This window comes from Nycticebus coucang, chromosome 1, assembly GCF_027406575.1.
Source record: "Nycticebus coucang isolate mNycCou1 chromosome 1, mNycCou1.pri, whole genome shotgun sequence".
NCBI classification, from domain to species: domain Eukaryota; kingdom Metazoa; phylum Chordata; class Mammalia; order Primates; family Lorisidae; genus Nycticebus; species Nycticebus coucang.
Genome location: NC_069780.1, coordinates 132,783,876 through 132,810,607, shown reverse-complemented (window position 1 = coordinate 132,810,607; position 26,732 = coordinate 132,783,876). Strand labels below are relative to the sequence as shown.

The 26,732-nt window shown below is 40.4% G+C and overlaps 1 protein-coding gene across 1 annotated transcript in view; it reads left to right on the top strand.

Moving 5' to 3' along the window:
- Positions 1–26,732, top strand: part of SV2C (synaptic vesicle glycoprotein 2C) — a 268,675-nt gene that overhangs the window by 45,306 nt on the left and 196,637 nt on the right. Inside the window, exon 2 of the mRNA XM_053588340.1 lies at positions 11,807–12,486. Within this exon, the coding sequence (XP_053444315.1) occupies positions 11,907–12,486 (580 nt within the window). The 5' untranslated portion in view covers positions 11,807–11,906. The remainder of the gene's footprint in view (positions 1–11,806; positions 12,487–26,732) is intronic.

Sequence of the window (26,732 nt, the reverse complement as noted above, 5' to 3'; positions counted from 1 at the left end):
ATCTTTTAGAACATTAGGACCAAAAGCTCTCACTTAATAATTCAATTTGAAATAGGTGAAACCGTTTCTAGCCAGGAGGAAAACAACACTTACTTTTTAATTTTGTTTTGTTTCTTTTCAGACTTGTAGGGCTAGTCCTCAAAGTCCAGATGTCTCAAATATTCTGTCACAGCCCAAGTCACTGATCAATTTCATAGCAGTGAGTCTTTCAAAGTCTGGGTCACAAACCTACTGGCATTTGTTTAAAAAGAAGCAACTGTAAGTAGAGCCCACACTCAGCCTGCAGACCTTACTGCCTCCTAGCAGGTGAGCGGAATGACTCCGTCCCTCACCCTGGTGAGCCAGCCTTGTGTGCCCAGCACCCCAACGGCATGCTGGGGATATTCCAGGTAGCTCTGATGGGGTAGGAGGCCCACCTGAGAGTGATTTCTGAGGGCACAGGCTCTGCTGTCTCTTTGTTGGTCTCCCTACCCTGCCTGTTTCCTGCTGCATGGGGTCTGCCTGCTACAGGCTGTCAGGGACTGTGTGTCAGACTAATGACACCAGTGATCTGGGGGTTATATTTTTAATAGCCCTTTGATGGAGAAGTTTGTTCACTAATTCTTCCTTACCTCCTTCCTCCCTCCCTTCCCCCTTCCCTTTCCCTTCTATTCCCTTCCCTTCCTTTCCTTTCTTCTTTCTTTCTTGACATGACTTTCTTCAAGAATCACATATGATTTCCTTGTGGTTCTGGCAAAGGTGGCCTATTAATGATGGATATTTTAAATTACTTCATGTGAATCATGCTAGAGAGATAGAAAGAGGGTAAAGTAAGGAACTTTTCCAGCAAAGAAATGTATTTTGTCCTTCTCTCTCCCCCCCCCCGAATATTTTCCGTAGTGTCTTTCCATTTAGAGAGTGACCTGTGGGACTGTTATAATTAGATTCCGTGGCTGCTGCTGGAGACCGGAAGACAAAGGCGAGCATCTCTCTCCAGACTGTGCTGGCCATGGCAGAAACAGTCCACTACCCAGTGATAGCATCAGACTAATTCGCCTCCCCAGGATTAGACCAGGAAACACCAAAGTTAATTTGCTTTCCTGGCATAGTCCTGAGAGGCAGTAGTGTTTGTCCTGCTTCTTCCTGTGTTGTGTGAGTCTTGAGTGAACCCCCTGTTGGCAACACCAGAAAAATGCTTTCATCCCCAATGTGTGTGACCCCTAACGAGGGTTCCCCGACACTAGTTCTGAGAGGCCTTGTCAGTGAAGGGCTTTCAAGTCAGATGAGTTTGGGTGATGCCGCCCTTTCCCTTTCTTGGAAGGTCACGTTAGCACATCCAAAGATTCTCAGGAGGCCTGAAAGAAATTTTAACTTTGCTTTAGTTAGTGTTTTATTCAGTCATTTGTTTAGCAAATAATTTTAGAACGTGTCTGGCATTCTTCCAGGTGCTGGAATTTAGCTGAGAACAAAATAGGAAAAGTTCCTTTCCTCAGGGAGTTCATAGTTTCTGAGAAGAGTCAATGAACAAATAAGAACTATGTGAGGAGGCCCTTGCAGGGTTCAGGTGCCAAGTGATGGAGGCTCCGGGCTAGTAACCAGCAGTGCAGGTGGTGAAAAAGTGACAAGTGTTTCCTCGGCAGATTTGGCCATATATTCTCTTTTTTAGGAATACTTTTCAAATATTCCTTGGGATGAATTTCAGAAAACAATGTTGCATGTGCTCTGATGTCAATCACGTATTTCCATCAACCACAAAAGTGCTTTTATAGCTTCTTCCATGGGGCTGATTTGTGGTGGGGACCAATATCAGGGAGTTGAGACTCCAAAAAGCTAATGAAGAAATAGAAATCTTGAATTTTAGAGAATATGGTCAAGATCAAGTCCTACTATTGGCCCCCCAAACAAATCTGGTTTAGTTTTTACTTATGTTTATTCCGCATCTAACACTAGTATTCAGGTATGCAAAAGGCCCTCGGTATAGGTATGTGTTTTTTTTTAATTTCCACCTGTATCTATGTCTATACCTACAGAATTCCTACTGTGTCCTTGCATAAACAAAGGTTCGGTCAGTGAATGACTCTACTTGTCCACCTTTTTGCTTGGCCAGCTCACTTTAGACTCCACTGTATCCATAACATCTATAATAGTATGTGCCAGCACATGGCTCTGACCATATTGTAAGACAATTGATGTTTGCTGGATGGTCTCGCTAAGTAGAAAATCCCTTGATGTTGGAGGCCCAGACCGTTAATTCCTGTATGCACTGAGTCTAGGGACAGTCTGTACCCCACTGTGTGGCAGATACAAGATAACAGAACATTGAATGTGTGAACGAATTCACATTCATTCACAATGAATGTCCAGCATTACCTTGGGTACTAAGAATAGGAGATGAACCAAAGCAGGGCTCTCTCCCTACAGAACTCGTAATCTGATGGGCGGATGGATGAACTCTGACATCTCTTGTGACTGTGGCCTTGGGTCCACATCAGTTCTCATGTACCGGTGGATAGTAGTAACCCATTTGGAAGGATTCAAACCAAGAAGTCCCTCCTGTCCCCCAATATCTAACTTAGGAGGCCACCTTGAAATTCTGCAATTTGCACATTTCCTTAGACTAAAGAATTAAAAGAGAAATACCTCTGAGAAGGAAGAAGTATTTGAGGAATTCCTTAGCTACTTATTTATATATTGGGTATGAATTAGTTTAGCAACTCTTTCCCCCAGTGACAATAAAGGAGATGGTTTGGTTTTATCGGAAAAGAGCAGAGCAAATACCTGTTGCTCCCCATCCCCTCGCTCTCCTGTAATGTGCCCACAGATCACAGAAGGCCTGGACAGATCGCAGAAGGCTGAATCCACCAGGACTCCAGGTGTCTTCCTTGGCAGAGGGCTCCTGGAGGACCTGCACAGCACTAAAACACTTGGCCTGAAAGCTGCACCCTCATTTAGCCACAGAGTGTTGGTGAGTCGCTCAGGAAGGCTCTGGCACCTCCCATCTGGAGGCCACAGGCAAGGGAAACAAAGAGTTCAGCATCCCTGGGGAGAATGCCCTGTGAATGGATATCGGCACAGGCTTAGGAGGCGCTGGAGTAAACAGAGGCAGCTGCTTTCCATAGCTACAACCCCAGGAACCTTGCAAAGGAACAGATTTGCTAAGTAGAACATAGACAAGGCGGAAAGAGAAAATCTGTCATTTCCAGGCAGTGTAGGGAAGGCAGTGCAGATGCTGAGGGCTCTGATTCCCCCGTTGTTGACATCTAGAGGAGTTTCCTGGCGGGGTGGGGTGGGGTAGGGAGTGTTTTGCTTTTATCAATGTAATGGGAATGAAGCAGACTTGATAAATTTGGCTCTGCCCTTCAATTGCATTAGAACTCTGCCAGTATGCTAATCACATTGCCCTGATTCCCTCAGAAAGACAGGAGGATGGGTAGACATTCTCCTTGGAGCTTTCCCGGGCAGGCTGCACCCCAGGGTGTGCAGCTCAGTGACGGCAGTAAACACAACGGGTGAGCCTTTCCAGAAACAGCAAGCAGACGCCTCGGGACTCCCAGCCTGTGCTCCGGGGCTAGAAAAGGGCACGGCCAGCTGATGTGTAATAGTCATTTTTCTTTTCAAAAAAGAAAATTGTCGGCATTACCACTGCTGGATGATGAATTATATTTCTAAATGTCAATCTCTTCTTCTTTCTTTTTTTCGTTTTTTTTATTATTAAATCATAGCTGTGTACATTAATGCGATCATGGGGCACCGTACACTGGTTTTATAGACCGTTTGACACATTTTCATCACACTGGTTAACATCACCTTCCTGGCATTTTCTTAGTTATTGCGTTAAGACATTTACATTCCACATTTACTAAGTTTCACATGTACCCTTGTAAGATGCACCGCAGGTGTAATCCCACCAATCACCCAATCTTCTTCTTCTCTAAATCCAGGTGATCTGGCATTTACAGAGTAGGTGCCACACCCAAGTTTTGCTTTTTGATGCTATTCCATCTTCACAATAGCCCTGCTGCTTCCCATTTGGCCCTAGTAGATGGCAGGGCAATACTGGAGTCAGGCGTGTGTCTGACTGATAAACAAATCCCTGTTTATGTCTAATAATTTAGGTCATGTATTAATTATATGTCTGGGACACCTGTTTCCTCAAAGGCTGTTGTAGAGTTCCTGTAGGAATTTAAGGACTGTGTGTCTGCTCCACTGCGGTAGTGGACTCCTGATGGGACTGCTCTTAGATTTCCATCTATGATTCTAAAGACACTTGCCTCTTTGGGCTCAATATTGATATTTAACTGGCTCTATTAACCAACTTGTAAACGTGCAAGATAGGAGTATCTGACTTGTAGATTGTCTGAGTCCCTTTCTTTGTCCTCTACTTTCAGTGATGGGCAAGCCAAGGAAAAGGGAGCTAGTCTTAGGGGTTGAGCATAAGGGGAAGTGAGGGAGGGTGGATGGTCACAGTACTTGGTAAGCACTTCCCAGGTGCTCAATGAGAGATTGAGTTTTCTCTTTGATTGCTCTGTCTACACTGAGGAACTTTCCCTCTGACTGGCCTCCTCCTGCCTCAACTTATCTTTAAAGACATTAAATGAATGCTGCCTTTATTTTGAAGCTGCCGTATTCATTGTAAGATTATTGTCCAAATAGAAAGGGAAACAAATGTGAAAGAGCAAAGCTAATGAGGTCCAGTAAAAGAAAAGAAGGCATCGCCTTCTTTTAGACGGGTATTTACAGAACTTGTTTTGTACTTCACTAAGCTTGTCACTCTCCTACTCTAAACCCATCTCACATAGACTAAAACCCAAGGCTCTCACTGTGGCCCTCAAAGCCTCAGTCATCTGTCCCAGCCACTTCCTTGGAACCATCTCCCCAACTCTGTTCAGCCACCTGCCTTCTTGCCATTCTCCACTCAGGGGCCTTTGCTCTGGCCGTCCCCTGTGTCTGGAAAGCTCTGCCCTTGGTACCAACCTATGTCCTGGCCTTAATCTGGCTTCTCTTTACATTTCCTCTGCTCAGAGTCTCCTACCTTGACCACTCTTCCTAGGATAGCAGCATCTCCTGCATTTGCTAACTACACATCATCTAATAGGGTAGCTAGTAGCCACATGTGGTCATTTAAATTTACATTGCTCCATTTTATTGGACAGTGCAGATATATAATAGTTCTGTTATAGTGAACATGCTGTGAGGCAGAGATGCTGTAACCCCTTCCCCTGCCTTATTTTTATTTGTAGCACACACCACTGCACAGAATCGCACGTCTTTGTTTTGTTATCTGTCTTGCCTCTAGAAAGAAGGCTCCATACAATCAGGGACTTTGTGTATTTTGTTCAATCTCTGATCTTCAGCTCCCAAAAAGATGCTTGGCATACCATAGTAGGTGCTGAATAAATATTGGCTGAATGAGTGATCGGATCTTTTCATCCCAGGAGAGATAAGCAGAATTGTTAAGGGAAGACTTTCTCCTTCTTCCCAGGTTTGTTTCTCTTTGAGTTTCCTTCACATGATTCCTTTGTCCCAGAGGGAGAAGCAGAAATGATCATATTCACTTTGAGTGGACATTATCCCATTCACAGGCGGTCCCTTTCAAATTCAGCTGGGTCCATTTAGACTGTCTGCTAGAAAGCCGTTGTCAGTTAGTGATGAGAATATCTCACTGTTAATTTAAGAGTGGGAATTGTATATGATGATTGGTTTTATAACTGCTTGTCATTTATAATGCAAATTGTTCTGATGCTCCTTGGGCTTCCCCAAAGAGTGATGCCATCCTGGTAACTACTTAGGGATGGGAACCAGGAGCTCCATGCTTTTCCTGGGCTCCACTGAAGGTACTCTCTGAGCCTGCTTGCAGGAACAACTTTGCAGGAGAAGGGCCCAGGGCTGCAGAAGGCTATGGAGAGGAAAACTGAGCTGGGACAATCAGCGTGATTTCGAGCCTTCCCTTCTGAATTATCCGCAAGCAATCTGATGCATTATCTGTAGCTCATGAATTCTATTCTGCAGATGAAATTCAGTGAGTTGCTTCCTGTGGTTACTGATGTTTTACTGCAGGACAGAGCCATTTCCTGACCTACCCAATGGTAGGTCATTGGGGTAGGTCAATGGGCTGGCAAAAACTAAAATTTGTGGCCAGAATATACACCATGGTTTCAAGACACCAATAGGAAAATATCATATACATACAAATTTTAAAAAAAATGTTCATTTATGCATGTATGTGTCTTGTTCATTAACTGGCATAGTAAGAGGAAAACACCTACATTTTACTGAGTGCCATGAAGGAAAGCTTAGATAATAGATGCATTCTATTTCTGGATGAGATGACTATTTTAACACTTTTAGTTCTGGAATTGATTTGCACACCTAGTATAATCCTAATGAACTAGGTGGCTTAAAATACAGAAATTTACTCTCTCACAGTTCTGGAGGCCATAAGTTCAAAATCAGGGTGTTAGCAGAGCCATTCTCTATCCAAGGAACCTCTTCCAGCATCTGCTGAATCCAAGTGTTCCTTGGCTGCTGGCTGTGGACCACTAATCTCTACCTTCATCTTCATCATCTCCTCTGTATCTGTCTTTTCTCTTCTTTGTCTCTGTTAATAACACCTGTCATTGGATTTAGGGTCTTGTATACTCCAGGATGATTTCATCTCAAGAATCTTAACATAGGCCTGGTGTGGTGGTTCACACACTGTAATTCTCCCACCTGGGAGGCTGAGACAGGTGGCTCACCTGCGCTCATGAGTTCAAGACCAGCCTCAGCAAGAGTAAGACCCCATCTACTAAAAATAGAAGAAACAGTCAGGCATTGTGTCAGGAACCTGTAGTCCCAGCTACTTGAGGCAGGAGGCTCACTGGAGCCCAGAAGTTTGAGGTTGCTGTGAGTTGTGACGCCACAGTACTCTACCCAGGGTGACATAGTGGGACTCTGTCTTAAGAAAAAAGAAAAAAGAAAAAAAAAAAGAACCTTAACATAATTACATCTTTTTTCAAAATAAGGCCACGTTCACATATTTTAGGGTTAGTACATCTTTCTGGAGGCCCCTCTTCAATCCACTACAACTTCAACTCAAAAATGGACAAAGGATAAAAGATTTCACAAGAAATATTCGATTTCATCTGTAATCAGATACAACTTATAATCATAAAGATCATTTTTTCCCACTAGTTTCAGCCTCTAATTTCCAATATAGGTGAGACCATAAGGAAATAATGGCTTTCCTACATGCTTCTGGAAGTTATAGATTGACACACCTTTCTGAAGGGAAACATATATAAACCATTATAACTAAATCTTCCTTTTGCCCTCAAAAATTCTCAGTAAGATCTCCCACATGGGTGTGCATCATCATGTATTAATATACCCAAATAAGGTAAACAAATGGCCAATGACAGGAGACAAGTTGAATGAACTATAGCATACCATAAATACAAATGGTAGAAAAAATATTTTTTAATGAGAAAAATTTCAATATAAATGTATGCATAAAACAGGTTATAAAAATGTCAAACTCTGGGTTAAGATGGTGGCTGGAGCAAATGCTAAGTCCTCTGTCCTCTACCTTACATTATATTCTATATGTATGGATGGTATATAAAAATATTGTTCACATAATAAAACAGCTGAGGTCAAAAGAAAGAAATAGAAATCCTCAGATGCCAGAAAGGGAAAGGAAGATAAAAGAGGGGGTAGGAGTGTGTGAGCACTGACACTGTCCAAGGTATGAGCAGGACATGGGCAGCAGGCAAGCTGAGAACCAGAAATACACTGCCCATCTCCACCTGGAAAAAGGGACAGTCCACAACTGTGCACTGCGGACAGGTTGGGAAATGTCACCCATCTGCGATGCAAACCCTGAGCCTACCATCATCTTAGCACAATGTGGAAATCTGGAACTGAGCCACTGATTATAAAACTAGCTCAGAAGTTTATAAACTCCTACAAACCTCCAGCAGATGCAAACTTAAAACCCTAAAGGAAAATAACCCAGTCAATAACAAAAAACGCTACAGGGAAGCCTTCACAATGCAGGGTCCCAGCAGGAAAAGATTCCTACAGAAGAGTGATTCGGAATTTTGTGTTCTTGTCTCAGGATTCATTTTTTACTCTTAAAAATTATTAATGACAAAAGTACTTTCCTTTTAGTGGGTTATATCTGTCAATATTTACGAATGTAGAAACTAAAACCAAGAAACTTTTTAAAACACAAGAATCTACAAGCATAAGAATAAGGTATTGTATATTTTAAAATAGCTAAAAGAGAGGTTTTTGATCTCATCAGAAATGCTAAGTGCATTAGGTGATGGATGTGCCTACATTGATTTGACCATTATATAATGTGTATATGTGTCAATACATCAAGTTGTATCCCATAAATATGTACAATTATAATGTGTCAATTTAAAAAACTTTTAAAAGAAACTGTAAGTGCACATTTTATGAATCATCAAAGCAATGATGTCATTATTTATCACATAGGCTCTGAAAATGCCACTGTACAATCATGAGAATGAAAAAGTCAAATAACATTGTTATGAAAATTGTCTTGACCTCACAGATTTCTTGAACAGTCTTGGGGGTTTTCTGGGAAAGACCACACTTTGAGAACCACTATTACTGAAGATGTGCTCACAGCCAGGAATTATTAAACATGTGATACAGTCCTGCCCCATTTGAGATAGTCGCTAACCCAACAAGTGAGAAAATTAACCCCCAAATAGTTAGAGACAACAGAGTGATCAGAGAAGGGCTTTCACTCTAACTTGCTGTATGTTCTGAACTAAGCATGTGCTCATGCATCTTCATGGTATAAATATTAGACATATGGTATAAATATTAGACATAAAACTGCTGATTGTTAAAGAGTGGGCATCTCTGGGCAGTGTAGATAATACATATGGTTTTTATTTTATTATTTATGAATTTTTGAATTTTCTGATTATTTCTCTTTTGCCATTTTAAAAATTGTGATAAGACATAGCGTAAAATTTATCACTTAACCATTTTTAAATGTACATTCAGTAGTATTAAATATATTCACAATTTTGTGCGACCATCACTACCACCCATCTCCCTAACTCTTTTCATCTGTTAAACCAAAATATTTTATCCGTTAAGCAAGAATTCTGCATTTCCCCCTTCTTCCAGACCCTGGAAACTTTCACTCTGCATTCTGTCCCTATGGTTTTGACTACTCTAAGGATTTTATATAGAGAATCATGCAGTATTTGCCTTTTTGTGACTGACTTGTTTCACTAACACAATGTCCTCAAGATTAATCCATGTTGTAGCATGTGTCAGAATGCTCTTCTTTTAAAGGCCAAATAATATTCCATTGTACTGTGTATATTGCATTTTCTCATCCACTCATCGTTTGATGAACACTTGGGTTGCTTCCATGTTTTAGCTACTGTGTATAATGCTGCTATGAACATAGATGTACAAATATTTGGAGAACCTGCTCCCAATTTCTTGTGTAGATACCCAGAGGTGGAATTGGTGGATCATGAAGTAATTCCATTTTTATTTTTTTAGGAATCACCACAATGTCTTCCACAGAGGTACCATTTTATATTCTCACCAACAGTAGGCACACAGGCTCCACTTGTTATTTTCTACTTGTTTGCTTTTTGCTAGTAGACATTCTAATTTCTATGAGTTGGTCCAATTATTTCTCAGATAAGCATGTTTTAGTTTTGTAATCAGAAAGAAAATTGCTGTACTAAATTGAATTCAGATTATTTTTTCAAAGGAGGCTACTGCCCACTTTGACTCACCTGAGAATATTCCTTCTGCCAGGAGGTCTAGGACCTTCAGAAAAGTTCATATAGGTACACAGGCTTGTTATTTGGAAGGCCTTTCTATTTAACTAATCTGGAGTTTGTGGAGATTTGGACAACTGCTGAGGTCAAGTTTACCTTCGCTTAGTAGATCCGTTCTTCAGAAAGTAAATGAACTGTGTCAAAACTGAATTTAAAAAAGAATGTTAATGTTAATATACTTAAAGTCAAACTTTCCAGGCTCTTTGAATGACTTATTATTTAAAAATATGCAGATATGCTAAATACTCTATTTTTGTAGCAAGTCTGATTTAAAAATTGTAAGCGATTACATTTGAAAGACTTAGTTTCAGTTTTTGATAGACTTGAAAGAAATTGTGTTTTATTTTAGAAATATTATTTTAATGTAAATTTTCTCCCTTTTATTCTGCTTCTTTCATTTAATTCTAATTAGTGAGTGTTACGGTATTTTATACTAGAGACATTATAATTTTAAAGGATTTTAGTGTTCATCTTAATGTAGTATTTCCATTGTATATGGTGAAGATTGCTCATCAATGTCAGGTTGAGGGTGGGGAATTCTATTATTAGGAAAGTTTAGAAAAGGTTGAATAACAAATTTAAGCAAGGCTCTTGCACTGTGACTCTCCTAGAGAAATATAGACAGAATTTTCCCAAATTTATATGACCACAGAACTTGTACCCCTCAGAGCACCTAATAAGTTACCTATTGCAGATTGTATTAATACTTCAGAGACCTCTGATCCACATAACCTCTCCTGACAAAGGGGAGATCAGGCCAGGCTTACATGGCTCACACCTGAAATCCCAACAGTCTGGGAGGCAGAAGCAAGAGGATCCCTTGAGCACAGGAGTTTGAGACCAGTCTAAGCAAGAATGAGACCCCTGTCTCTACTAAAAATAGAAAAAAATTAGCCATGCATTGTGGTTGGCACCTGTAGTTTCAGCTGCTTGGGAAGCTGAGGCAGGATGACTACTTGAACCCAGGGATTTGAGGTTGCTGTGAGCCAGGCTGATGGCACTGCACTCTTGCCTGGGCAATAATGTGAGACTGTCCCAAAAAAAAGAAACAAACAAACAAACAAAAGGAAGGGGATATGAAGAGTTGACCCTCTTATGGTGCTTCTGTCCTCATTTAATAACATTGCTTTGTAGTTTTATTTTACTAGGTTCCTGTTTTCAGGGAACTTACACTCTAATAGGGAAGACATGAGTGAATGCCAGGAAGAAACCAGTTGCTCTGGCTTAGACATTGTGATTAGGTTAAGCAATAATGAAAAATCATTTCATGCAAGTGGTGGCTTTTGAACTGCACCAGGAATTCATGCCTATGGGGAGTTCAGAGAGTTGGAAGGCAAGAGGAGCCCTTAACTGATAAACATCTGATGTCAAAGAGTTGGACAGACTGGCATGATGGGTCAGTATCCATGTCTTCATCTCAAAAATGTGCTCAGGGTGGAGCACTCCATGACTGCCTCCCCTGACCTCACCCCACTCTGCCCTGGGGAGGAGTCCTGCCCATTGTACCTGAACTGGGAGAAAGGTGTGGTGTGAGCAATAACAATGGTCTGATCAACTGGTGGTTCCAGCACGGTCAGTTTCCTGTGTTGAATGTCTCCATTAGATCCAAGATTAGAAGGGGAAGAGGGTTGGTATATGATAAGCCTCTGTGCCTAATCCCAGCACCTTAGGTATCAGCCAGCCCTGTAGAATATCCCTGTGCCACCTGTTAGTGGGCTATCATCCACTGCAGCTGGCTATTTCAGCTCTCTGTTTCCATCATAGGCTCCCATTTCCACTCAAAGCCCATAGCTCTTGTGGGTAAGTGTCTGGGTTCTGGGGTAGGATTGCCTAGGCTTGAATTACTGGGCAGGTTTCCATGTACATGTATATGGAAAGAGGAAAGAGAATGCTAAGTCTGTGTTTTAGTCTTTGGGACAGTTAAAAGAAACCAAGAAATAGATGGTTAAAAGGTATAGAAAGGAATAATAAATATCTCCTTTGGTTCTTCTTCTTTACAGTTCTATTTTAAACCAAAGTGGATAATGCTGTCTGGGCTGAACCACTGAACAGAGCCTGTGAAAAATTCCCATCTTCTCGTCAGCCATCAGTTGAGATAAGATGGAAGACTCCTATAAGGATAGGACTTCACTGATGAAGGGTGCCAAGGACATTGCCAGAGAGGTGAAGAAACAGACAGTAAAGAAGGTAAATCAAGCTGTGGACCGGGCCCAGGATGAATATACCCAGAGGTCCTACAGCCGGTTCCAAGATGAAGAAGAGGATGATGACTATTACCCACCTGGAGAAACCTATGATGGGGAAGCCAATGATGATGAGGGCTCAAGTGAAGCCACTGAGGGTCATGACGAAGATGATGAAATCTACGAAGGGGAGTATCAGGGCATCCCCAGTATGAACCAAGGGAAGGACAGCATCGTGTCAGTGGGGCAGCCCAAGGGCGATGAGTATAAGGACCGGCGGGACCTGGAATCGGAGAGGAGAGCTGACGAGGAAGAGCTTGCCCAGCAGTACGAGCTGATAATCCAAGAGTGCGGTCATGGTCGCTTTCAATGGGCCCTTTTCTTTGTCCTGGGTATGGCTCTCATGGCAGATGGCGTGGAGGTCTTTGTGGTTGGCTTCGTGCTACCCAGTGCTGAGACAGACCTGTGCATCCCAAATTCAGGGTCCGGATGGCTCGGTGAGTGCGTCACGCCAGTGAGATTCTGACACTAGCTTATTTGTTGAGCACAGTTATCAATCTGGGGAATAAATACCCATCAGGAGCACTGCATTTCTTCCAACCAAATTTGGGAAAAGAATCGAAGTAATTGTTCAGCAAACACCTGTATTTATCCATCACATAAACTCTATAGTTAATGCTATATTTTCTTTATCAGCTATCTAACCATCAATCCAACTTATTTTTTACGCATTTCAAAATAAGTTAGAGTATATTTTAGCTTATAACCCTATAATAGTTGCATTGGTTTCTTCTTTAGTAAATTCCAAAGATATGCCCTTGGAATGTAATAAAGCTATTATTTAAAATTTACTTGACACCTTTCTAAATACAGAGGTTAATTCTATAAATCTCTGACAAATGTGATTTCAAATTTTACGTATAATATGTGGTTTAAATATTTTTAGGAGCCTGCTGATTTTTATTTTTTCTACAAACTATGTATGTTTGCTCATTCTTTAAATTAGTCTTATTCATAGAATTTTCCCTAGGCAACTTCTCTTTTTATCTTCTTCAAATATTGTCCTTTGTCCTCAGATGATTTAAAATCTACTTCAAATCATATTCATATTTAAATTATATGGTGAAAATAATATGACCTCTCTATAAAATCTCTAGACAGCAGATTTGATCTTTGTTTTGAAGTTACCATGCACTCAGTTTCCAGTTCTTACGTAGCTGTCGTTAACACTCTCTGAATTTGTGGAAGGGAATCTATAGAGTAAGAGGGCAGGACGCCTGCTCACAGTGGAATACGCTCAGCAGTGCAAGAGTCCACTGCAAATAAACACTTGGCATATAAAATCAGAAGGATTTTCAAACTCCTTTTGCAAATCCTGCCTCAGAGAACACATTTATATGCATATCAAATCTTTATATGTTTTAAAGTATGTGAATCCAAGGGAATTCTTTGAACTAAAACTTGAAAAACAAAAATACACAATTTTTGTGGAAACCTAGTAACTTTGTTAAGTAATGTCATAATTATTTATGCTGAGAAATGTTCGGTGCGATTAAAATTACCCGCCATTTCCTAACATGCTCTATGACACCACATGAGAGATAAACCTGAATGAGGAAAGTAATTACATCTTGTTGTCCCTTCAATACTTGTTTATTTTATATGGTGCATTCCCAGCTTAATACTTGTTTCTTTATGCTTAGCTGAAAGAAATGGATCCATGAAAGCAGATTGTGAAGGGTAAAATGTGGAGGTCAAGCATATTTTGCATGTTTTTGCTGGTAGAACCATTTGTGTGTTCCGCTATCACAATGTAGACATCACCATGCTTCGGAGGAGGGTCCTTAGTCATCCATCATATTGATCATTCCCGTAGTGGCTCTGTTCTGTATCTAGTACTGTATTTTTTGTTTTTGTTTTTTTTCCTTTGGTGAGCAAGTTAATGCACTAGAAGCCTGAATGTCAAAATATTTATCACGATTTTGCTAAAGAGGATACGGCCTTAGAAATATATATACATACATATTTAATAATTGGAGGCTTACATTCAGAATAAAAATCTTTTGATGTCATGATCCTAGATTTTCTATTGGAAACATTAGAGGCAAATCTCAGCCACGCTTGCCCTTGTGTCTTTATCTTCCTGGTACTGAATAAAAGCACAGTATTACTTGTGGTTCCCTTATCAGTGTATCCTTCAGACCCAGAAACCCTGACAATGTTACACACCCCCAGGTGGCATTCAGAAGTGTAGATAATGCTTCAGAACAATTGGAGCACAGACATTTTCATCTGCCCATAAATGTTGCCTGCTTTAGTGAATTAAAAATCTGTCCCCAGGAGTGTGTAGTTTCACTCAATGCTGTGAGTCCCCAACAGAAGCATTTTAATAGTTTCATAACTGTGCCTTCCGGACTTGCATTTCAATTATTTTGCCATTGTAATTTCACTCATAATTGCATTCTAACAGAGTCTTTTTAGACAAGCATTTAAATTGTTTTGCCATTTTCATTTCATCAAATAATAGCTTTGTAATACAATTACCACACTAAGTCACAGCAACAGGATCAAAATGCAAGAAAGAAAGATGCATGCCCCGTGTTTGGTGGCATTTTGAGGATATGGATTTGCAAATAGTTTCTCATTCGTTACTAAGCATTGTGTTATTTTACTCAAGGAGGAACAGGAACAAAAATATGACCCAATTTATGTTTTAATTATTTGGGAGATTGATCCTCTCTTTGTGTTTGCTGCAAGATTGACTTAAAGGAAGCCAAGGGCATACCCCCTGTGTGCGGGTCAGTGTCTATGGTTTGTGTGTACATATAACATTGTTAACTGGGGCAGGAGAAGTTAGAGTAAATGTTTAATTATCTAATGAACTGCGCTTTGGGAAAATAAGTGTGTCATTTTAAGATAATCCATTCTCTATTGCCAAAGTCTATTTATTATGCACTTATTGTGTGTAAAGCATAGTATTACCACAGGGGATAATGGTGGGGAGAGAGAGATTTCTCTATCCAAGGAACTCTAGTTTGGAAAAATCGCAAACGTCTGCAGATTGCCAGTCTAAAGAAGTATTAGTAGTCATAAAAGAAGTGTGAATAAAGAGACTTCAAGTGGGGAGAACATGGTAAGGAGCAAAGCCCTGACAGAGGCAGTGGAGAGAAGGAATGGATTTGAGGCTGTTCCAGAGGTTGAGTCAGTGAGGAATGCACTTTGATTAGTTTGGAAGGAGGAGGAGCTGACTGGTTAATCAAAGGAAGCCATTCATTGACTTAGGTAATCCAGAATACAGGTTTTAGCAGGAGGAAGAAAGATAAAAATGTCTAGTTTTAAAACGTCCCATTGTGGGATCCTTGGGGACAATTGAAGAGGAGCACCAGTGGGCTACTCCCCATGTGGGCTGAAATGCCCAGAACTTTGGAAATCATCTCATTTAAGATAACAGAGCCAATGACTTTCATGGGTGAAGGGGATGGCTCCCTGCTAAACATTATTTATGGGGCTGGGCGTGGAGGAAAACATCACTAAGGAGGCAGAGAAAGAGAAGCCAGAGAAAGGGAAGGTCTGGAAGTTGCTGGAAGAAGGAAAGGATGAATACCTCTCAGGAGCTGCAGAGTCTTACAGTAAAGGCTGAAACTAGACTCTCCGTTCTGGCAATTAAAAAGTTGTTGGCTGCTGCAAATGGCTCTTAAGATGAACACAGTGAGTACAGTGAACACAATGAGCTGGGCTGGGATTTTTCAAGCCTGTGTATTGAATGAAATGAACACATGTCCTGCGGCTTCCCAGCCCCTTCACCCAGGGCCGAGTTTCCTGCCACCCACTGCTGTGGGGTAGAGGGGATGCTGCAGGAGTGAGCCCTCCGGACCATGACTAACTTCACTCCTGTCCTTGGGTTGCAGAGGGGGCCAGATTGGGTTCTGGGATCACCTGCACATGGGACGTCCAGTCATTTCTGACTCAGCCATACCCTGGCTCCAGCCCATTAGAGCAGAGCAGACCCCTTACTAGTGACTTACCTTACTTCGTCAGAAGGGCTGGCCCCAGCTCACTGGCTTATTTCCTCCTAAGACCTAGCCTCGGAAGCAGAGACATTAATCATTACTGGGTCACCGCTTTTTTGCTAAAGGTTACAAAGGTGAGTAATATTTAGGAACTAAAACATTACCATGGCCGGGTGTTGACAAGTACAAAATAAATGGAAAACGACATATTCTAATCCAAATATACTTGATAACTAAACTTGAATGAATTAATAGCTAAATATTCGGTATGTGTTTTTTTATCCTTTTCAAGGCAGTTAGCAGGCGTTAGTAATGTTCAGGATAGGAGTTTTAGCAGCATAGTTGGGACGGAGCTAGATTGCTCTAGCATGAACTGTGAACAGTGTTAAGAAAAGCAGATATATGACTCAGTGCCTATAGCTCAAGTGGCTAGGGCACCAGCCACATATACTGGAGCTGGCAGGTTCGAATCCAGGCTGGGCCTGCTGAACGGCGACAACTACAACCAAAAAATAGCTGGGCATGTGGTAGGTGCCTGTAGTCCCAGCTACTTGGGAGGCTGAGGCAAGAGAATCGCTTAAGCCCAAGATTTGGAGGTTGCTGTCAGCTATGACACCACAGCACTCTACCGAGGGCAACAGCTTGAGACTTTGTTGCAGAAAAAAAGAAAAGAAAAGAAAAACAGATATAGCAAGAACATTTCATTAGATGAGCATTAATTGAGCACCAGCTATGAGCCAGGTACCTGGTATGGGACACTGGGAAGAGATTCTGGTGAGTGTGTTGCGTTGTTTGCCATTCAGAAACTTTTTCTTACAATGTGACAAATGTCCTTGTAAAGAGATAAATTCTAATACATTGTGGTTTTTTTTTTTTTTCCTATTGACAGAGATATTGAATAAAATGCTATAGGACCACAGAGGAGAGAACTACTAGGTTTGCCTTTGGGAAGTGGCAAAAATTCATCTAGAAATTGATATTTAAAGATATTTAAATAGGTTTTTGAGGGATGAATAAAAGTTTACCAGAAAGACAGGAGGAAGATTGGCCTTCCAGAAAGATATTATAGTTGTGAAAGGGCCCGGACTTTGCAGTGAATATGTGAAGTTCAGTATGGCAAGGGTGGTACTGTTGGAGCTGAGGTCAAGTTGTGGTATTGGCTGAGGCAGACTCTAGAACACATATTCCAACTTTTAATCCTGTGTTCCTTTTCCAGTTCTCTAACATTTTCATTTGAAGTCCTCTTGATTAGGATACCTTCTGGGGGAATACAGGGTTCCTAATTCTTGGCAAAAAGAACCTCCAGCACAACCTAGAAATTCACTCTCCAACGGAAGAATCCACCTGTGGAGCTTTTAGACATTTTTCTCTCTTTTCCAGAATCCTAAAATAGGGTATCGCCTGTTTTTTATCGACAGTACATAATGGTAGCGGTCGCAAATGAAAAATTTTATTGCCTCGGAGAATTAACCTATAAAATCAGCCATAGTGCAAAGTCATCTTAAAGAGGCAGAGTAGGAGAAATTGAAATGAAGAAAGAAAATGTAAGCCCCACGGGAACGGGGGTTTTTCACTTCTCTATTCCTCCTTACCCAGATCAGTGTGGTACATCATAGGATCTCAACACATATTTGTTGAATGAGTGAATGGCAGTCTCAGATCTTTAACAATTGGCGGCATCATCAAACACATCTAAAGTAAGAATGTGTTATTTTGAATCGTAACTCCTCAGTAGTGAGGAATGCAAGAGAGAAGGGTCATCAATACAATGTTGGCAGTGCCCTTCTAACACTGCGCTCAGGGTTGGAGCTCCCTGACCTAAAGAATGAACCTGTCTGATTTGGGGGCCACATGAATATCTATTGTAGGGAAAGAGAACATTAGGCACTCTTGTCCTGGAGTTCATGAGGACATGAATCCTGCAGCTAAGACCTCTCATTCTAATCCCGTGCTCCAAAGCAACTTGAGGATTTCAAGTTCAGCTTTCTCTGGAGTTTGTCCATCAGCCATGTGCTTTACCAAAGCATGTCAGTCTTCTTGGAAGTTTTGGTTTCATTTTCTTTGACCAATAGGCATTCTGTTTTTTTCCATCGGTTTTGTTGAGGTTGACTAGTGGGAGTCTACTTCTGAGAAACTGATCTGTGCTCCACGTGCTGACACATCTGGTTTCTGAGCATTTAAGGCTGAGGTCCAGACCAGGACTGAGAGGATGTCGCTCATATCCTAGGAGGCCCCTTGGGTGGTCACTTGGGTTTCCTGGAGAAATATCCCATCTGCAATCCATACTAGTTTTCCTTTAAAGCATTTTCAATATTAGCTAGAGTTGATTGGCACATTGTATAAAAACAGAGGTAGACCAAGAACATCAAAGAATTAAGAAGACTATGTTTGTGCATATGATTGAAATTTGACTTGATTTTTTCTTTTTATTTTCAGAGGCTCTTGAAAATCTAAAAAAAAAAATTATAAATAATTCTAAAATAATTACTGATTCTTGCAAGTTTAGGATATATTTTTGGATAGAAATAGAACAGTGTTTTTATTTTCCTTAATACTTTGTTATCAACTGTATCAAGTCAGACTATTTGGTGTGCCTGTATCTTCCATGGATAGCTGGGAATATTCATGCTACAGAAATTTACTGAGTACCTACTATGTGACAGGCACTGGTTAGACCCTAGGAAATAAAACAGAAAATATCTCTAAGTATGTCTCTCTAAGTAGCTCTTAAGTATGTCTGTCTTTCTATAGTTTTTACCTGGGTGGTGGAATTCCTCTGAAAATACATCTCATTTGCTTTGTTTGCTACTCATGAAAAGGGCAATCTCCTCAAGGGTAAAGCTGGATAGATAGCCCTGGGCCATCATTACATCTTAATTTCTCCTTCTCTGGCCTTCTATATGTTCCCTTATTCCTTTAGTGATTAACAAAAGAAGAAATAGTCTGTTGGGATTTCTAGCTGTTTTATTGAGAGATAGCTATGTCTGAAAACAATCAGCTTCAAGTTTCTTGAGATCCCCTTTTTTAATTCAACGGACTGTTGTTTTCCACTAGACTACAAGCAGAGTGCAGTGACCAGCTCACTGTGCCATGAACCAGTTATTTCAGAGTGTGTATAAACCCTGCCCAATGTTGCAGTGTAGACAGGCATATCCAAACTGATAACAGAGTGACTGAGTTTTTTTTCTTCTGGCTTTTCTAACTTTTTGATCATTTGGCATCTGGGTGTGCTCTAAATTTTAAGACCTACATTTTTGTACCCTGAAAGAATACACTGCAGATTTTAGGATCAACAGCTCTGCACCCTGCCCAATCTCTTTGTCCTTGGCATCTACCTTGGTATCCCTGACAGAGCTTCGATCTTTGTTGTGTATGTACCCTGTGGCTCTGGATAGCCTGTCTGCTGTCACAGTGATCCTAATTGGAATTAAAAGTTATTGGCTCATAGAGCACATCCTGTCCACCAACACTAGCAAAATCTCATTTGGATTCATTACTGCAAAATTAGAAAAGAAGATTCAATAATTCGTCACCATTATGGTCCTGGATCTTATTTCCTCTGGTCTTCTGAATTCTCTTGGGAAGAGAGAGGCTTCTGATGTCTGAATGAAGTTGGACTGAGTAGCCTGAAAGACTCTTCCATCCAAAGAGTTTTGATTCATTTTCACAACACAGGAAGAAACTCCACACCTCATTCCAGAAACTTCCCAATAAGGAGAGTATTGGGACTGTAAGATAGGGAAGAAAAATGTCATCTTACCATCTTGAGGGTCTTTGGGGATTTCCCATAAGATGGCTTTGAACCCGAAGGCCAACTCCTTCTTTCTTTCATCCTGGATCTCTGTGTCCCTACATCCTAGAATACTCCTGCATAAGGATTCCGATTCCACTGGGAGTACTGTCCTTGGGTATATTGGTTCAGACTGGGCCTTTGCCTGCTGTCACTGGAGAACTTGCTGATACATCGTCAGCTTGAAGAATTTGTTCATGAGGACTTTGGTTTAAATAATGCAATCTGAATGATTAATCATTTAATAAAATGATCAAACCAAAGACAAATAACACAGGCTTGTAGGTGTGATTTCCAAATATCAAGACACAATTGCACCCTTTCATGGGAAAGCCAACATCCCAGCATTCCCTCTTATATAAGAGGAAGAGCCTTTAGAGTGTCCAATTTTCCTGACGAATGCTCCTGAGAGTAGGAAACTATTCAATTACACTCATGCTGAGGAATTAGTCTGATAAATTACTGAAGTAAATATTCATAGCACATTTGTTTGCAAACTGACATCTTAACCTTAAATTTACAAATTTCTTTTTGACCTTTAAGATCGTGAGGGAAAAAAACTAAAAGAAGTCTGAGGGCATAGTTCTTAAACCTTCAATTTCAAAACTGAGGTCTCTAATCAAAGAAAACAATGAGGAAAATTTTTTTAATGGAAGGAATGCATTTGAAAATGGAATATAATGACTTTAAAATTATTTTCACATCTCTCTGTTTTAATCCCAGTTAATTGACTTATAATTGTAGCTGCAACTATTACAGACTATGGTTTTAGTTGGTCTTTGCCCACTTAATGTTATTTCACATAAACATTTTGGAGAATCAGTACAATTACTTGGGGAACTTAGTGAGTATACGGCCCTCCAGAATTCACTGTTGCAATAACTTGCTTAGCTATCCTGCTGCTGAGCATTTGAATGTATCCAGATCTTTGCTTATTATGTGAAAGTAATTCTCCAATTAATATCATTATTAAAATGAATCTTTTGTTTGGGACATTTACTTGGCATATTTTTCCCAAAGTGGAATTGAAGCAGTTATTAGTGAGTAAACAATATTTTACTTACTTTTCAAAAACCATTAACATAACTAATGTTAAAAGAAAAAAAGTATATGAATATTAAATAATACAGAAATGCCAAACAACACAGACCTGAGGGACTTCTCTGAGTAAGAAGTCCTTTGTGGATTCCCCAAATATGATGTCTTTTCAACAGTTTTTAAAGGAACTTGGTTGCAAAGATTATGATGAAAAGGCATGAGTGTGCAAAGGGGCAAACATGATGAGACCCAGAGAATAAAGGGTGTCCCCCATTGTATATGCTTACCCTCCAAACAATGGAATCACCTCCAATCCCATACCCCAAACTAAGCTCATTCCCCCATAGCCCACTCTAAGCCAGCGTTTCTCTCGGGAGCCCTTGTAACAGGGACAAGTCTTTGCTGTGTGATGCTGTCTCACACATTGCCAGATGTTCAGTGGCTGTGACCCCTGCTCATGCCTTCCAGACATGTGCCTAAAACATGTGCCTCACTGCTCCCCAGACAAGGCCCTTCAAACACAAATTTTCACATGTCCCCTACAAGGAGCAACAGGGCCCAGGGATTGGCCTACAGTGGTGGCATTACCACAAAAGCAGTGGAGACCGGCCTCTGGGCTGGGAGAAACAGAAGCAGCATTTTTGTGCAGTTCTGGATCTTTCGGGATTGTGGTTATAACCTCCAGCTTCTCCTATGGGATTGAATATTTTTAATATACAGGGTGGCTATAAAGTTTGTGTCCATTTAAAATAGTGTGCAATTTAAAAATGGCACACGAACTGTATGGCCACCCTCTGTATTGAATATATCCAACTGTGTTGAATATTTCCCTAACTAAGATGGACTGGAAAACCAAGCAGGTCAACAGCTCAGCTGTTCTTAGAGCTGTCAACCTTAGAAAAAGCAATTTAGCGCTCACATAATCAAATGCCCTCAATTGGAAGAAGAGGAAAACTGAAGGCTAGTAAGGGGGAAGTGGTTGCCTGGGGATACACATCATTACTGGTGAGGTAGGAATAAAAAGTTGCATAGTTTCCAGACTGGAGTTTTCTTTTTTTAGAAAGTGCACAGTCTCAGATGGTGGTGATGGTTGCACAATAATGTGAATGTACTTAACATCACTGAATTGTACACTTAAAAACAGTTAAGATGATAAATTTTATGTTATGTGTATTTTACCAAAACTGAAGAAAGAAGTTTGTCTATACATATTAGAATTGAGCAAATTTTTTAAAATATTGGTGTATTATTTATTTCTGCCATTCAATTTCTTTTTTCACTGTCTAAGGAGAGTCTAGAAACAGATAAGCTGATGAAAGCCCTAGTGAAAGCACTCTTCATAGCCAATTTAGTTGCATAGTTGGCTTGTACAGTTGTGCAGGTTGGGACCTGCACAAATGCACGTGGCGGGGGGCAGAAGCTGGAATTCAACCCTCTTTCCACTCGTAAAGCTATTCATCTTGGTTTGAAACTATTGTTTCCCACCTGGGATGGCTTTTGCTAACTTATCTACCTTGAGGGAGCTCCTTTTGGTAATTCATTCACCCAGATGCATCCCCCTTTTCCCTACTCACAAAGCGGTACCTTCTGCATCAGAAGTCTCAGTTAACTTGATGACCAACATTAGCTGGTGGGGACCTGAGATAGTACAAGATGAGGAGAGGATAAGAAACTGATATTACTCCTCCAAGAGCTTATGGGAGATGCACAGTATTCATTCATTCATAAGAGAAACGATCAAAGGGAGAGTGGAACTATAGTGCAAAAAAATTCAGTAAACATTCACCTAATCAGATACAGTTGTGGATATTAAGCATAGTCAGATCAGCCTGATTATTATTATTATTTTAGCAAATCATGTGTCTACACATAGCTACCCAAGAGGGGAGTGAAAGGACAGTGAGAGTTCAAGTTTTAAGATCTCAGCAAAACTTTAGGAAAAGGTCCTTTGACCCTTCCCCAGTGACTAAATAAAACTAAATCTACCCAAGAGGGCACTTCTCCACATCAGTGAGATGGTGGTGTTATTGTCAGGTAGGGAAGGCAGGAGAATGGTCGTATGTGGGAGAGTTTTGGGGAATGTGCTTTCATCTCCAGATTCAAGAGTCAAATGGTGGCCTTATCTGAGCTTTCCTCCCAAACTTTTGGGGTCCCATTATTGTATGTTCCGCTCTTGCCTTCTGTAAGGTCATTTAAATTGGTGTAGCAAAGGTATTTCTACCACCACCACCACCACCACAACACCCCTCTCCCCCCAAACACACACACATCACCTACGGGTTCGGGTGGAACATAAAAACACAGCATATTCTACTCAATGTGAAAAGCAATACTGTCTCTCCAGCATGGTGCTTCCTGACAGGGATTGAGCTAAGTTGTCATGAAGTAACCCACTTAGAGGTGGCTTCAATATCTCCCACTCTTGAGTAAAGAGGGAAGGATAAACTAGAGCCAGCCACATGTGGCTAGTGACATTCATTTCTGAATGTTTCCTCTGAAAGCAGGAGGATAAAGAAATTAGATAAGAAAAAAATAGCAAAAGAAAACCAACTGAAAATAAACCAAAAAAAGGTTTTAAAAAAAGAAAATAAATTAAATTCTGACATACACTACAACTTGGGTGGATCTGGAAAACATGTTGCTAAGTGAAGTGAACCAGAAGCAAAGGGATAAATATTGCATATCAGTTGTGTATGAACATCTAGAATAGGCGAAAGTGTAGAGATGGAAAGTAAATGAGAATGCCAGGGCTCTGGGAGCGGGGAATGGGGGGTGTTGTTCAATGGGTACAGAGTTTCTGTTTGGGGTGAGGAAAAAGTTTTAGAAATAGATACATACATAATAGTGATGCTTGTACAACCTTGTGAATATAATTGATACCTACTAAATTGTATACTTAAAAATAGTTGAAATGGCAAATTTTAGGTTACATGAATTTTAACACAATACAAAATATAAAAATTAGAAAAAGTCATTTTGGAGGTGGTTAGGTGCCCCGAGTCATACTCAGAGATGGATGGAGTTCATTTATTTCCTGTGTTTGAGTTGACACTGAAACTGATGGGAAGTCCTACATACACATATAGAAAGATAACTAATAACAGGGCGAGTTTTCCTACCCGTTGTCTTGAAGTTGCACAGGAATCAGGATCCCAGTGTGGCCTCAGTTTGTTGTCTGTGGCAGCTTCTCCTGTAACTTTCTCCTGGAGGGTGTCCAGGCTAATTCTGGGCGTGGCATCTGCAGTATGTGATTTGTACTGCCTGGTTCCTATGGAGCTTCCTGGGAATATTTGAGAATACATGGTAGGACTTGAATGTGGCTGAAGTACACTCCTTGAAAATCAGAGAGAAACAAATATGCAACCTAAAACATTCTCCAGGTAACTTTTTAAGTCTCTTGGAATCAGATAAATAATCATTGGATTAAAAATTGTCACCATAAAAAAAAAAGAAATTGTCACCATAAAAACTGGACAAGAGACATGAACAGAAACTTTTTTTAAAAAGATAGATTAATGGCCAAAAAACGCATGAAAAAATGTTCAATGCCTCTAATCCTCAGAGAAATGCAAATCAAACCCACACTGAGATACCATCTAACCCCAGTGAGAATGGTTCATCTTTTAAAGTCCCCAAATGACAGATGCTGTTGTGGATATGGAGAAAAAGAACATTTACACTCTGTTGGTGGGACAGCAAACTAGTTCAACCTCTATAGAAAGTAGTAATGGAGATTCCTGAAAGAACTTTTAAAGTCTTTTAAAGTAGACTTACCATTTGATCCTGCAGTCCCTCTACTAAGAATTTAACAAAAGGAAAAAAAAAAACATTTTATCAAAAAGATGCTTGCACTTAAATGTTTATAGCAGCACAACTCACATTTGTGAAGATGTAGAAACAACCCAAGTGCTCATCAACTCATGATGGAGTCATAAAATGTGGTGTATGTATATCATGGAATACTACTCAGGCATAAAAAAGATTGTGATCTAATATCTTTGGTAACAAGCTGGATGGAATTGAAGACCATTCTCCTAAGTGAAATATCACAAGAATGGAAAAATAAACACCACATATACTCAATACTAAATTGGAACTAGTTGAATAACAACTGGATGCTCATAGGGAAGCAAAACTCAAGGAAATTCGGGTGCAGGAGAGGGAAAGAAGGGGAATAGTAAATTCCTACCCAATGGGTTCTTTGCGTGAGTACATTGCCCACTTTCTGGGTGAGGGGCACACCTATAACTTTGACTTAAAATTTACAAGAGCAAACCATGTAACCAAAACATATGTACTCCCCTAATATACTGAAATAAACTTTCTTGAAGGCAAAATTTAATACAAATTTTTTAAAGGACATGAAAACACTTACAAAAGGTGACTTCACTTATATAACTTTTTTGAAAAGTGAAGTATTTATTTTAGGTAAATAAAGCTTTCCTCTGCACTAATGTTTGCAAGCTCAGCTCAATTTGAAATGAGAGAAATAATGGAATAACTTTTATGCACTATGGGGGACATACTTAATACTAAAAAATTATTTATTGTTTATCTGAAATTCAAATTTAACTGGGCAACCCTAACTCTAGTGGAGATGACAGCAGAGGAGAGACTACAGTTTGTTTTTTGCCTTCCATGTGCCAGGCATCATCATATTGATCAGATGAATTTCATTATCTTATTTAATAAAAAATCACATCCAATCTCAGACCTTCTGAATCAGTGCTAGGGGAGAGGCCTGGGAAAGTATATGTACGTCTTATGATCATGCCAAGTGATTGGTACTCAAAGGGAAGCTCCAGAAACACCATGACCTAGACCAGGACCTCTCAGACATAAATGTGCATGTGGGTCACCTGTGGTGAGTGCTGAAGAGCAGAAAGTTCTGCTAGTTCAGACCTGCGGGGCTGGCAATTCATGCCATCCAGCTCCTGCGGACACTGAGATTGCTGGCTATGAGCCCCACTTTGAGTAGCACTGTCCAAGGCCCCCCAGCTAAGAAGCAGCAATATCCCCAAAAGTTGTGATAATGAAGATTATAAAATGATACCATGATTTTACCTAATTGGAGGAAAAAGTGGAAGTGTTTTTCTTATTTACCACGTTATGCAGTAACATCCATGTACAAAGGGTATTTTATGTGCCATTTTTGAGAAAAGATTTTTTCCAAAAAGCAAATGTCTTACTGACAGCTGAGGAGTATACATTTTTTTTCCTGTAGCAAATGGGAATGGGCTTATTTACGTCAGTCTTTCTTCTACACAGTGGGGGGACATGAGTCCCTAACCACATTTACAGCTGTGAATCCCAGAATGGGCTCCAGATATGGCAGGGACAGTATGACTTGGCTTTGTGGAATTAGTTTCTTAGTGCCAGCGTCATGGTGATAAAATTATAGTGTGATTCCTTCGGTTTTTTCCTTCTCTTAGCTGTATGAAATTAAATGGTTTTTTGAGTATCTTACTTTACTCAGCAGAATCTGTTTAGATCAGAAATTTTCAAGGTACAGCTGTGTCAAAGAAATAACTGAAAGCTGAAAGTTAATCAATCTGTTTGCGGGGACAAAGGACAGTCCTGCTGTGGGAGTCGCTTCAGGACACACCCTAATGAGGGCAGTTTAGTTTTTGGCCAAGGCTGGGTTTGAACCTGCCACCTCTGGCATATGGGGCCAGTGCCCTACAAGGGCAGTTTAGGTAGGTGAGGATGGAGGTTAGATCAGATGTGTCTTCCTGGAGTTCCACTTTTCAAAATTCAGCAGTTCTCACACAGAAATAGCACCAACTGGGCCTCATCCATTCATTCATCAAATTCTTACTAAGTCAGCATGAGACATCTCACTCTGTTGTGTGGCAAATACAAAGATCAACCAGATACTAACTCTATGAACAAGACCACTGTCATT